We start from the raw sequence: 13,547 nt of genomic DNA, 5'->3' as shown, positions 1-13,547 counted from the left end.
TTATGTAGGGTGGGAAGATAGGGAGAGAACATGGTGGGCTATGGGGTTGCCCCTTCTTGAAATCACAACCAGGTGGCCTTTGATAGCAAAAAACATCACCCTAGTAAGGCTAGAAGGGACGCGGGTGGCACTGTGGGTTAAACCACAGAGCCTAGGACTTGCCGATCAGAAGGTTGGCGGTTTGAATCCCCGTGACGGGGTGAGCTCCCGTTGCTCGGTCCCTGCTCCTGCCAACCTAGTAGTTCGAAAGCACGTCAAAGTGCAAGTAGATAAATAGGTACCGCTCCGGCGGGAAGGTAAACAGCGTTTCCATGCGCTGCTCTGGTTTGCCAGAAGCAGCTTAGTCATGCTGGCCACATGACCCGGAAGCTGTACGCTGGCTCCCTTGGCCAGTAAAGCGAGATGAGCGCCACAAGCCCAGAGTCGGCCGCGACTGGACCTAATGTTCAGGGGTCCCTTTACCTTTACCTTCAGTAAGGCTAGAGTGGTGAAATAACAGGCACCGAGTGCGAATTATGATGTGTTGAAGTTGTTTTTTAAGCCCACTCTTCAGATGGAAAGGCCAGCAGCACAGTTGACATAAGATCAATAAAAATAAGGACAATCCCTGCAGATTCTGGGGCCTCTCTCCCCTCTCAGGGCTCACTGTTGATACGTGGCACCTGTCTTCAAGCCCATGTCCCTTTCTGCTTTTTCTTTCTTCCCTCAGATTTGCTGACGGTCCCACCAGGCTGGAAGAAGGGGGTGGAGTTCACCAGACAAGGTAACTCATTTCCGGTAGAGAGATGATTAGGACTGGTGGGAAGGCTGGCTTGGGGGCTGGGAGACAGTGTGGTGTAGTGGTTAGAACAAGGGCAGCTAGCATGGCGCTCTCTGGGTGTTGTTGGACTCCCAGTTCCCATCAGCCCCATCTGGTATGGCCCAATGGTCAGAGATGATGATAACTGTCGTCTGGCAGTTTCTGTAAGGCTACCCTGGGGCAAGATCACCTCTCTCCAAATGAACCTACCCAGACCTGAGAACATCATTTGAGGCCCTTCTTCGTGTGCCTCCTCCACATGAGGTCTGGAGGTTGGCAACATGAGAAAGGGCCTTTTCTGTGGTGGCTCCCTGTTTGTGGAATGCTCTCCCCAGGGAGACTTGCCTGGTGCCTTCATTATACACCTTTAGGCGCCAGGCGAAAACGTTCCTTTTCAACCAGGTCTCTGGCTAAACATCCTGTATATCCTTTTATACATGTTTGGGGAAGGGAGTTATTTTGTTTTGTTTTTATTATGTGTTTTGTATTTATATACTGTATGCTGTGAACCACCCTGAGTTCTTTGGATAAAGGGCAATATACAAAGAAACATAAGCAATAAGAGCATTGAGCTAGGACCTTGGAGATCTGGGTTCAAATCCCCCATCTGCCTTGGAGCTTGGCCCAGTCACTGTCTCTGCCCTAAGATGAGCTGAAAGACCATAGCAAGCCTTGTAGAGAGGTTTGCCCTCGCATGAAACACACATTTCCATGGCATATTTTCCACTGAGCCAGTTGCAAACTTTTCCTTGGATTACTGAAAAGCTGCTCTCCCCACCCCTGCTGAAACCTATCTTGCTTGTGTGTCTCACCCCCCACTTCAGAGCTCAAGGCCTCCCCAGGGTTGCTGAACTTGACCCACCTGCTGGGGGCCCTGGACACCTTTGAGCTGGGAGCCTCCAGCGACGAAGAAGGGAAGGAGAAGGCCGAGGAAGGGAAGAAGAGGACGAAGAAGGGGAAAGGGGCGAAGGAAGAGAAGGCGCCCCCGGCAGAACCGGCGCCGCTGCAGAGAACAAACAGCCTGGAGGAGCTGGTACTCAAGGTAGGGCCACTTGCGTGCGGAGAGGGTGAGGCATTCTCAAAGTAAAGGAAGGATTGAACTCTGATACACACAGATGCTTGAACCAGCAAGACTCTGGGAAGGGTGCGTATAATAATCTGTATCTCCACCCCCTGGCCCAGGTCATTTTATTCACAAAAGAACTTCTTACAGAGAGTTTGTAAGAACCAATCAGATTTCTTCTGAGCATTTCAACAAACTCCACGTGGGGACAAAGTCAGATCAAAAGAAATTATTTTAGCTATAAAAACACAGGAGTAAACAGGAGAGGATGGCAAGGAGATAAGCATCTTTATCACCTTCTGGTTCGCCAGAAGCGGCTTAGTCCTGCTGGCCACATGACCCGGAAGCTGTACGCCGGCTCCCTCGGCCAATAAAGCGAGATGAGCGCCGCAACCCCGGAGTCAGCCACGACTGGACCTAATGGTCAGGGGTCCCTTTACTTTTACCTTTAAGATCAACATCCTGAGATTAACATATCGGAAAGGCTACATCAAAGAAGCTGCCCACTATCTTTCACAGCCCAGGATGCATGCCTGGTGAAGCAGCTGGCAAGTGGGCTGTGTACGTGACTTGTCAAGCAAGAGAAAAGGACAGTAGAGGAAATGGCCAGAGATGCAGAGGGTTGTGGGATTTGATCAGAAATTATTGTCAATGAATTAAACCCAGTCAACGCCATGCTTTCACAGCGGACACAATGGCTTGATGCATATTTTATAATTCCTCATAGTAATCCCACCTGACCCCACACTCTGGATATTTGCACTCCTACAGAGGGATGGAAGGATCTTGGGGCGATGTTGGCAGGTGCCCAGGCATGTGGCAGGTGGGTTTCTCTGTCTAAAGAGGTGAGGGAAGACTGGCAGAAGATGTGGCAGGCTTCTGGCCTGGGAAAGAACTGCGAAGGGCGCTGCCACACAGGAGCCAACGTTGCTCTAGCCAAATTCAGACAAAAGGAAGGACAAGGCTACTAGATATGGTGGCTCTGAATAGAAACAGCATTGGTACACAACCCTCCCTTTTTATTGGGTCTGTGAATGGGTGGACGATTCCCTTTTCCCATCCTTGGCTTCCTTTACGCTGCCTGTCTCCTCTTTGCCTTCCTCTCAGGAGGTGACACCCGCCCCTAAATCAGCCCCACAGACTGCCCCAGCCCCTGCTGCGGCTTCCGAGCCCCCCAAAGAGCAGTGGGCCATCCCAGTGGACGTCAGCTCCCCCGTGGACGACTTCTACAAGCGAATTCCTGATCCAGCTTTCAAGGTACGATGGCAGCTCAGAGGGCCAAGCGGGGAGAGGAAAGGTAGGGGTTAATAATAATAATAATAATAATAATAATAATAATAATTTATTATGTATACCCCGCCCATTTGGCTGAGTTTCCCCAACCACTCTGGGCGGCTCCCAATCGAATGTTAAAAACAATACAGCATTAAATATTAAAAACTTCCCTAAACATCCCTAAGCAGGGCTGCCTTCAGTTGTCTTTTAAAAGTAAAATAGTTGTTTATTGCCTTGACATCTGCTGGGAGGGTGTTCCACAGGGCAAGTGCCGCTACCGAGAAGGCCCTCTGCCTGGTTCCCTGTAACCTCACTTCTCGCAATGAGGGAACCGCCAGAAGGCCCTCAGCGCTGGACCTCAGTGTCAGGGCTGAACGATGGGGGTGGGGCCAAGGACTGATGACGCTAAACTTTGTCCCCCTGTGTGACTTCCTCTCTCTTTCTCCCCGCTCCTCAGTGGCCTTTTGAGCCAGATGTTTTCCAGAAGCAGGCGATTCTCCACTTGGAGAAACACGACTCCGTGTTTGTGGCTGCCCACACCTCTGCCGGAAAGACCGTGGTGGCGGAATACGCCATTGCTCTGTCCCAGAAGCACATGACACGGTGAGAGTGCCTGTTACGAATGATAATAATTAACATTTGTACCCCACCTTTTCTCCAAGAAGCTTGAGGAGGAGAAGTATGTAGTTTTCCTCACAACAACCCTGTGAGGTAGGTCAGGCGGAGAGGTAGCGACTGGACCGTGGTTGCTCAGCGAGCTCCATGGCAGAGGGGGGATTTGAACCCTTGTCTCCCAGGTTGTAGTCTGACACTAACCACTATACCACAGTAGCTCTTACAGTGTTTAGCTGCCCTCCATGCCCAAATGAACACTGTTATGTAAAATACAGTGGTACCTCGGGTTAAGAACTTAATTCATTCTGGAGGTCCGTTCTTAACCTGAAACTGTTCTCAACCTGAAGCACCACTTTAGCTAATGGGGCCTCCCGCTGCCGCCTTGCGATTTCTGTTCTCATCCTGAAACAAAGTTCTTAACCTGAAGCACTATTTCTGGATTAGCGGAGTCTGTAACCTGAAGTGTATGTAACCCGTATTGTATTGAACCTGCTAGGGTTGAGCCTGTGAGGCCTTGGTCAGATAAGAACTAGGACGACAAAATATCCATTTTTATTGACATAGGGAGGGAAAGTAGTAAAACAGACTCCTGTCCCAAGCAGTTGCCTATGATTACCTACTAAAGGTAAAGGGACCCCTGACCATTAGGTCCAGTTGCGGACAACTCTGGGGTTGCAGCGCTCATCTCTCTTTACTGGCCGAGGGAGCCGGCGTACAGCTTCTGGGTCATGTGGCCAGCATGACTAAGCTGCTTCTGGCGAAGCAGAGCAGTGCACGGAAACGCCGTTTACCTTCCCACCAGGGTATGCTGGAATCCAGAGTCCCCTCCTTTTGAACTTCTAAAACTCTTTATTTTCTTCCCTGGCTCCTTCTGCAGCACTATCTACACTTCCCCAATCAAAGCTCTTTCCAACCAGAAGTTTCGGGATTTCAAGAACACCTTTGGGGACGTGGGGTTGTTGACGGGGGACGTTCAGCTCCACCCGGATGCCTCGTGCCTCATCATGACAACGGAGATCCTTCGGTGAGGATTTGGGGTATAAATAGGGGTTTCTAAATGTGCCCAGAAATGCTGGCAATCCTTGGTTTAAAAGGAGCTCTTGGAAAAGACAAATGTCACTCTTTAGACCCATCCCATTATTATTATTATTATTATTATTATTATTATTATTAATACTCCGCCCATCTGGCTGGGTTTCCCCAGCCACTCTGGGTGGCTCCCAACAGAATATTAAAATACAGTAGTCTGTTAAACATTAAAAGCTTCCCTAAACAGGGCTGCCTTCAGATGTCTTCTAAAAGTCTGGCAGTTGTTGTTCTCTTTGACATCTGGTGGGAGGGCGTTCCACAGGGTGGGTGCCACTACCGAGAAGGCCCTCTGTCTGCTTCCCTGTAACCTCACTTCTCACAATGAGGGAACCGCCAGAAGGCCCTCAGCGCTGGACCTCAGTGTCCGGGCTGAATGATGGGGGTGGAGACGCTCCTTCAGGTATACTAGACCAAGGCAGTTTAGGGCTTTAAAGGTCAGCACCAACATTTTGAATTGTGCTCGGAAATGTATGATTACCATTATCATTAAATATCAACCATTTTCTCTCTTTTTCTAATGGTCCCCAAAATCTGGTCCATGGAATGGGCTTCCCTCAGGAGGCTGAAGGAGCCTCATTCCTTGGAGGTTTTTAAGCAGAGGTTGGATGGGATGCTTGAGTTGAGATTCCTGCATTGCAGGTGGTTGAACTAGATAACCCTCGGGGGGTCCCTTCCAACGCTACCATTCTATAATTCTATGGTCCGGCCAGCCAGCCCCTGCTCCGCTGTTGTTCAGGAGTCCTGGCCTTGCAATATCCCTTTCTCTTTCCAAAAACCCCAGGTCAATGCTCTATAACGGCTCGGATGTTCTCAGAGACTTGGAGTGGGTGATCTTTGACGAAGTGCATTACATCAACGACTCAGAGGTGAGGAAATGCGCACGCCAAGGGGAGCAGGGCTTGGAACATCAGGATCCTCCTCGTACCAAGTCGAGGCAGTATTGTCTGTACGGGCCGGCAGCAGCTTTCCTGGGTCTGAGGTCGTTCCTAGCCCTGCCTGCAGATGCCAGGAACTGAACCTGCGACCTGCTACCAGGGACTGCATTCTGCACCCAAATCAGAGCCTACAGCTCCTCTCCCCACCCTCAGCCTTCCTAGAAACATAGCGAGCTGCCTTGTTCTTCATCTGAGCATTGCTCCTTCTAGCTCATTATTGTCTGCATTAACTAGAAGCGGCTCTTCAGGGTTTCTGATGTGGCTTCTTCTAACCCTGCCTGGGCCCCTTTGCATACAAGAGCCAGGGTGGTGTAGTGGTTAAGAGCGGTAGACTTGTAATCTGGGGAACCAGGTTCGCGTCTCCGCTCCTCCACATGCAGCTGCTGGGTGGCCTTGGGCCAGTCCCACTTCTCTGAAGTCTCTCAGCCCCACTCACCTCACAGAGTGTTTGTTGTGGGGGAGGAAGGGAAAGGAGAATGTTAGCCGCTTTGAGACTCCTTCGGGTAGTGATAAAGCGGGATATCAAAACCAAACTCTTCTACAAAAGCATGTGGCCCGCTGCTTGGCTACACAGCCCTTCTCCTTGATGTAGTACTGTTCCATTTGCGGAGAGTTGATTGACATGGTGTTGGGGAAGGGTTCAGCCTCCTGCTTGTGCTCTGGTAAAGGTAAAGGGACCCCAGACCAACTGGTAAAGGTAAAGGGACCCCAGACCATTAGGTCCAGTCGTGGCTGACTCTGGGGTTGCGGCGCTCATCTTGCTTTATTGGCCGAGGGAGCCGGCGTACAGCTTCCGGGTCATGTGGCCAGCATGACTAAGCCGCTTCTAGCTAACAAGAGCAGTGCATGGAAACGCCGTTTACCTTCCCACCAGAGCAGTACCTATTTATCTACTTGCACTTTGACGTGCTTTCGAACTGCTAGGTTGGCAGGAGCAGGGACCGAGCAACGGGAGCTCACCCCGTCACGGGGATTCAAACCGCCAACCTTCTGATCGGCAAGTCCTAGGCTCTGTGGTTTAACCCACAGCGCCACCCGCGTCCCACTCTGAACTGGTACAGTCCAGAATAGAGATGGCGAAGGCCTGGACGGAACCTGGAAAAACAGGGGGAGGGGGGAATCTTGTTGTTGTACTTCTGGCAGCCATCGCACAGGCACCTGGTCGGCTGCTGTGAGAGCAGGATGCCGGACCAGATAGGCCATGGGCCTGACGCAGCAGAGGTCTTCTTAATTTCTTCCGTTCCCTTGCAGCGTGGGGTTGTCTGGGAGGAGGTTCTCATCATGCTGCCAGACCACGTGAACATAATTTTGCTGAGTGCCACCGTCCCCAACACCCTGGAGTTTGCTGACTGGATAGGGTAAGAAGTGGTGCAGTCGCAAATGAAAATCGCGGTGCTACGATTCCTGCATTGCAGGGGGTTGGACTAGATGGCCCTTGGAGTTCCCTTCCAACTCTGCAGTTCTGTGGTTCTGGGAAGAGGGAGGGATGAGGGATGGAGGGGACTGGGCTAGGGAGGGAATAAAGGAGCATAGTGCTTTAATTGAATACCAAAACCCCAATAAACTGCCAATTAAAGGATAGTAATAATAACAATAAAATTTTATTTGTACCCCGCCCTTCCTGGTTCAGGAAACCGGGCTCAGGGCGGCTATCAACAAATTTAAAACACTTAATTGTGATACGAAAAACAGCATAAAATACGGTATAAAACGTGAATAAATTCAGAATTCAAAAATCAATTTAGGGGGAAAATCCATCCAATAAACATTAGATAATCACCAGGGCTAGCACGCTAAATTAGTCCTATTTGGGCCAGCGAGGAGACCAGGGGAGAATTAGCTGTGGGATCCCAGAGTGGGTAATCTTCATAAAAAGGGGAGAGGGAGGGAAGGAAGGGGAATAAAAGATCAGGCTAAGTTCAAATTGAAAGGCAGGCGGAATAGCTCATGTCTTACAGGCCCTGCGGAAGGAATTTAAGTCCTGCAGAGCCCTGGTCTCATGGGACAGAGCATTCCACCAGGTCGGAGCCATCACTGAGAAGGCCCTGGTGGAGAATAATCTGACTTAGGGCCCAGGACCTCTAAACTATGATTATTCATGGACCTTAAGGTCCTCTGCAGGGCATACCAGGAGAGGCGGTCCCGTAAATAGTAAGTGCTACAGCCGATGTCATGTTTGGTTGGACACAGAGGATTGGTGGGAGGGAGCAGCAGGGGAACCCCCAAAGGAAGAAGGCTCAGAGCCCGGGGAGTGGTGGTGGGACGACAACAATTGGCAGAAGGTGAAGAGGGACAAGACTGAGAGGATGGTTGGAAGCTGAAGAGGTGACAGGGCTTGGTGTGAGCTAGGAGAGTTTGTGGCAGAGAGAAGTCTAGAATCAAGGACAGAAGCTGAAACAGGAGAGGCAGAGGCAGAGATGAGGCAGGCTGCTGCTGAGGCTCAGGTGTCTCCCCTTCCTACTACAACAAGCTCCCCTCCCCACTGGTCTCCCAGGACCAGAAGAGGCGTGAAAAGGGTGGAGGAGATGTTGGCGACATGCAGTCTCAGATTGCTTGGGGGGGGGGGGAACCCTGGAGAGGAGGAGACATAGGCAGCTGTGGGGAGGTGGGGCCCTACAACTGCTTCGTAGGGGCAAGACCAACCAAAGATGATAATGCTCTGCTCATTAGGCCTGACATCCTGCCCAATCTGCGGAGGTTGTGTTTTTGCTAATGAAAGAGGTCACTCCAACTTGCTTGGTGCAATTTACTGCAGGTTCACCCCTGCCAGCAGGGATGGGAAACTTCAGCAGCAGCAGCAGCCTAGGGACTCCCTCACCCGGTCCCACCCTTGATGGGGGCTGCTCCACACCCTCCTTAAGTGCTTCTCGCTAGCTGGGATGTGGCCTTAAACTCTGTCAATAGTAATAGTAATAATAATAATAATAATATTTATTTATACCCCGCCCTCCCCAGCCAAGGCCGGGCTCAGGGCGGCTAACAAGCAATAATAAAAACAAGTTGAATGAATACAACCTAAAGACAACATTAAAATACTGAAACATTAAAATACTGAAACATTAAAATATTAAAACGTAGCCTCATCGCAGGAGGAGAAAGGAAAAAGAAAGAGGGGGAGGGAATCAAATTGGCTCCAAGCCAAAGGCCAGGCGGCACAACTCTTTCTTACAGGCCATGCAGAAAGAAATCAGATCCTGCAGGGCCCTGGTCTCATGAGGCAGAGCGTTCCACCAGGCCGGAGCCAGTGTTGAAAAGGCCCTGGCTCTGGTTGAGGCTAATCTAACTTCCTTAGGGCCCGGGACCTCTAGGGTGTTGCTATTTATGGACCTTGAGGCTCTCTGTGGGGCATACCGGGAGAGGCGGTCCCGTAGGTACGAGGGTCCTAGGCCGTGAAGGGCTTTAAAGGTCAAAAGCAGCACCTTAAATCTGACCCTGTATTCCACCGGGAGCCAGTGCAGCTGGAAAAGCACTGGGTGAATATGCTCCCATGGCAGAGACTCCGTGAGGAGCATCGCTGCAGCATTCTGCACCCGCTGGAGTTTCTGGGACAGCTCTTGCATGCCTTGCTTGCCCGTATGGAAGACAGAGAGCGGTATTTGTGAGCACATCTAGAAGCCAGCTGATTGTACAAATGGAAAATCTGCATTTGTTGCCCCACCCACTTTGCCTTGCCCCGCCCACCCCTGGCTTGCCTGTGTCCCATTGGAAGGTGGCCCAGAAGGGATAAAGAAGGGCTCCTCCCCCTTTCAGTACCTTCATGTCTAACATGCCAGCATCTGCCGTGTAGAGGTGTGCCTTGGGTGAGCTGGGGGAAGAGTCTGCAAGCAGGAAGCCTGCAACTCAGCCATGCTGGGCATCCTTCTCTCTTTGCAGAAGGATCAAGAGGAAGAAAATCTACGTGATCAGCACCCTGAAGCGCCCCGTCCCGCTGGAACATTACCTGTACACAGGCAACAGCCAGAAAACGCAGAACGAGCTCTTCCTGCTGGTCGATGCCCGCGGCACGTTCCTGACCAAGGGGTGAGGGCCGATGTGCTGGCAGAGCATCTCAGCGGCTGGTGGAAAGCCAAATGGCAGTCCCCACCCTACCTTGGTGGCCAAAAGTGTAATAAGCCCAATAATTGCACTTTAATGGTACCCCAGATCTTGTCTCCAGAAGCAGCTCCCTTAGTCCATCTAAATGGCAGGGGCATGGCCTCGTAAAACATTTAGGACAGGGAAGGGAAGCCGGTGTGGCCGACGGTCGAGGATGATGGGAGTTGTAGTCCAGGAAGGCCAGGAGGGCGTGGCATTGGCTACCGCTGGCATAAGGTTGGCTTGTTAACAAGGCCTTAGGTTTACTCCAACCCCGGCCCAAGACACTCTCTTCCTGCCTGAGACAAGCAGGACCTTGGAAGCAGGACCTGAGCACAAAAGCCGCTTTCCCCGCTTGCGAGTCCCAACAACTCTGGTATTCTACCCCTGATGTTGGCTTGTGATATATAGTGGTACCTCGGGTTAAGTACTTAATTTGTTCCGGAGGTCTCTACTTAACCTGAAACTGTTCTTAACCTGAAACACCATTTTAGCTAATGGGGCCTCCTGCCGCCACCGCACCGCCAAAGCACGACTTCTGTTCTCATGCAGAAGCAAAGTTCTTAACCCGAGGTAATATTTCTGAGTTAGCAGAGTCTGTAACCTGAAGCATATGTAACCCGAGGTACCACTGTATAGCCATCATAACCAGTAGCCATTGGTAGCTGTGGCCTCTCTCCATTAATTTGTCCAAAACCCCTAAACTTGGTGTGCTTTATGAATGAATCCTTCCTTTGGCTGGCCTGAACCCTCCGTGGGGCCGGCCCTGCCAGTAGGCCGAGTGAAGCAGTTGCCTCAGGCGGCAGATGCTCAGGGATGGTTGGGGGAATGGTGGCAAGCCATCGGAAGGGCAGAGATGGCATGTGCCACTCACAGCCTGCCCTGAGCGAACTTTCTCCCCACGGACGTGGTGGGGCGAGGGGTGCTGTCCTGTTGCCAGTATTGAAGTAAGATTCAGGATTGAGCTATGGAATTGGGAGCGGCGGCCATCTTGTCCTTTGCCTCAGGCAGCAAAAAAAGTTGACCTTCCAATGCTTAGCTCCACTAGATGACTTGGAGTATTTCTGAGAGAGAAAAACCTCTGTCCCCTTTCCCCAACACCATGTGTAACTTTATACGCCTTGGTCGTGCTTCCTCTCGCCCCTTTCTCCCCGTCCAAATGAATCCTCCAGGTATTACGATGCTGTGGATGCCAAGAAGGAGCGGGCCAGCAAGCATTCCCAGACCTTTGGGGCCAAGCAGCCCATGCACCCAGGGGCTGGGGCAGGCCAGGTACGCTGGGCCAGGTTCATTGCGGACTTGGGAGGGAGGGAGTTTGATGCTGGCCTGTTGGGGATCTCTGTACGTGCAGCTACTCACGCAGAGTCAATTAAGGTTTGGCAGACAGCCAGAAGGCAATCTGAAGGAGTAAGTCTGCCTGGTGATAACAGAGACATGGAGACAACTCCCTGATTGGTCAAGCTCTCTCAAGGGAGTGATAATTAATGGCCTGCTAACTGGAATGTGTGAGTTCAGAGGTTCAGAGTTCTGTGTGTCAGTGTAGGAGTTGTGAGTCGTGTCAGAGAGAGCTAGCTAAAGATCCGTGTTCTGTTCCTGTAAATAGTCCACAGTATATAATAAACACCTAACTACAAGTTCCTGGTTCCTGCTTCATCTATCCTGTCTGCAGCCAAGTCGCCAATTGCTTCCGTGGATTCTGTGTGTACTCTGCTAGGTCTGGCTAAGGCCCTGCGACTAGTCAGAAAGTTGCGAAACACCAAATAGGTCCATTCCCGCCCCCCCCCCCCCGGCATCAATAAATACATAAAATGACCCAGTGCCAATGTGTGTTGTAACGGGAAGGGCAATGGAGAATGGGTTCATTAGGACCTTCTCCTTTGGTGTAGCTTTTTAAAAACAAGGGTGGGGGGGCCTTTTGGCGTGTGGGATCCTGAGCCCCCAATCCCCTGGCAGGCCACCTTGATAGGTGAGTGTGGCCTATGGGCAATAGACTTTGGGCATAATATAGAATATGATGCATGGGTCAAACTTTGGAATGAGAATTTAAAATTTACTGCATGCTCTACTTGAAAAGAGAACGTAATAAAAATGGTTTATCGCTGGTATCTTACTCCCACCAAACTAGCAAAAATGTATTGGACGAGTAGCAAAATTCGTTGGAAATGAAAGAAAAGGACGGTGATTTTTACCACATGTGGTGGACATGTGACAAAATGAAAGAGTCTTGGGAATTGATCTATAATGAATTTAAAAAGATGTTTAAATATACTTTCCCAAAAAAGCCTGAAGAACTACTGCTAGGTTTGATAGGAGAGGATATTCAGAAGACGGACCAAAGACTATATTTGTATGCTACGACAGCAGCCAGAGTTCTGATAGCCCCAAAGTGGAAAACACAGGAGATACCGACTGTAAAGGAGTGGCAGACAAAGTTGGTCGAGTACACGGGACTAGCAAAACTGACACATAGGATTCGCAGACAGGAGGAGACGAAGTACCAAAAAGAATAGAGTAAATTTATGGTCTATATAAGTGAGAACTGTAGAAATTTGAAGATGTTAGCAGGACTGACTTTTTACTAATGAAACTGCGAATTAGGATTGGAATAAGAAAACCTGCGGAAGGGAAGGAGGGAAGTCAATGGCTCTATGGAGCACAAAATAGGATACATGTAAAAAGACTTGATATTTTTGTTTGTTGGTGTTGGTGTATTTAAAATGAAAACTTAATAAAAAGCATATTTTAAAAAAAAGAAAGATAGGTGAGTGTGGCCATGGTGGTGGAGGCTGATGGGACTTGTAGTCCAGGATGCCGTCCTAGGCCCCAAGCCAACGTAGACCTGTGGCGTTCCCCTCAGGACAAGAACATCTGGCTGTCCCTCATCGACATGCTGCGCAAGAAGGACCAGCTGCCCGTGGTGGCCTTCACCTTCTCCCGCAACCGCTGCGACGACAACGCCTCCATGCTCACCACCGTCAACCTGACCACCACGAACGAGAAGAGCGAGATCCACGTCTTCTTCCAGAAGTGCATCTCCCGCCTGAAGGGCACAGACCGCCAGCTGCCTCAGGTCAGAGAGTGGGGCAGCCAGTGGTTGGCTTTGCGGCGAGGCCCACAGGGCGCTGGGCCTCTTGGCATGAAGGGGTCTCTTCAGTTTTAGGGTTGCTGAGGGGAACCAGGCCTCAAAACAGCTTCGCTGCCCAGGGAGGAAAGTAAAAGGTAAAGGTACCCCTGCCCGTACTGGCCAGTCTTGCCAGACTCTGGGGTTGTGCGCCCATCTCACTCAAGAGGCCAGGGGCCAGCGCTGTCCGAAGACACTTCCGGGTCACGTGGCCAGCGTGACATCGCTGCTCTGGCGAGCCAGAGCCGCACACGGAAACGCCGTTTACCTTCCCGCTAGAAAGCGGTCCCTATTTATCTACTTGCACCCAGAGGTGCTTTCGAACTGCTAGGTTGGCAGGCGCTGGGACCGAGCAGCGGGAGCGCACCCCGCCGCAGGGATTCGAACGGCCGACCTTTCGATCGGCAAGTCCTAGGCGCTGAGGCTTTAACCCACAGCGCCTCCCTGCGTCCCAGGGAGGAAAAGCCGCGCCTTAACACCTTGACTGCTAGATAGTGGCTTCAGTCGTATATTTTCATCGCCTTCCACATATGCCCCAAGGAGTTGTAGAATACAGTGGTACCTCAGGTGACATAC

The 13,547-nt window shown here is 51.0% G+C and overlaps 2 protein-coding genes across 2 annotated transcripts in view; one reads left to right on the top strand and one right to left on the bottom strand.

The window, feature by feature from the left end:
- LOC310837988 (E3 ubiquitin-protein ligase TRIM11-like) overlaps positions 1–13,547 on the bottom strand; it is a 1,016,249-nt gene that overhangs the window by 84,935 nt on the left and 917,767 nt on the right. The gene's annotated exons all lie outside the window — the stretch shown is intronic.
- SKIC2 (SKI2 subunit of superkiller complex) overlaps positions 1–13,547 on the top strand; it is a 51,575-nt gene that overhangs the window by 6,659 nt on the left and 31,369 nt on the right. The window contains exons 7-16 of the mRNA XM_083723239.1: positions 710–763; positions 1,624–1,841; positions 2,970–3,119; positions 3,595–3,740; positions 4,630–4,776; positions 5,623–5,707; positions 7,028–7,134; positions 9,650–9,796; positions 11,023–11,122; positions 12,708–12,920. Of these exons, the coding sequence (XP_083579365.1) occupies positions 710–763; positions 1,624–1,841; positions 2,970–3,119; positions 3,595–3,740; positions 4,630–4,776; positions 5,623–5,707; positions 7,028–7,134; positions 9,650–9,796; positions 11,023–11,122; positions 12,708–12,920 (1,367 nt within the window). The remainder of the gene's footprint in view (positions 1–709; positions 764–1,623; positions 1,842–2,969; positions 3,120–3,594; positions 3,741–4,629; positions 4,777–5,622; positions 5,708–7,027; positions 7,135–9,649; positions 9,797–11,022; positions 11,123–12,707; positions 12,921–13,547) is intronic.

Source organism: Podarcis gaigeae, assembly GCF_964106915.1.
Source record: "Podarcis gaigeae genome assembly, chromosome: 2".
Lineage (NCBI taxonomy): Eukaryota > Metazoa > Chordata > Lepidosauria > Squamata > Lacertidae > Podarcis > Podarcis gaigeae.
This window is presented reverse-complemented; position numbering and strand designations above follow the sequence as displayed.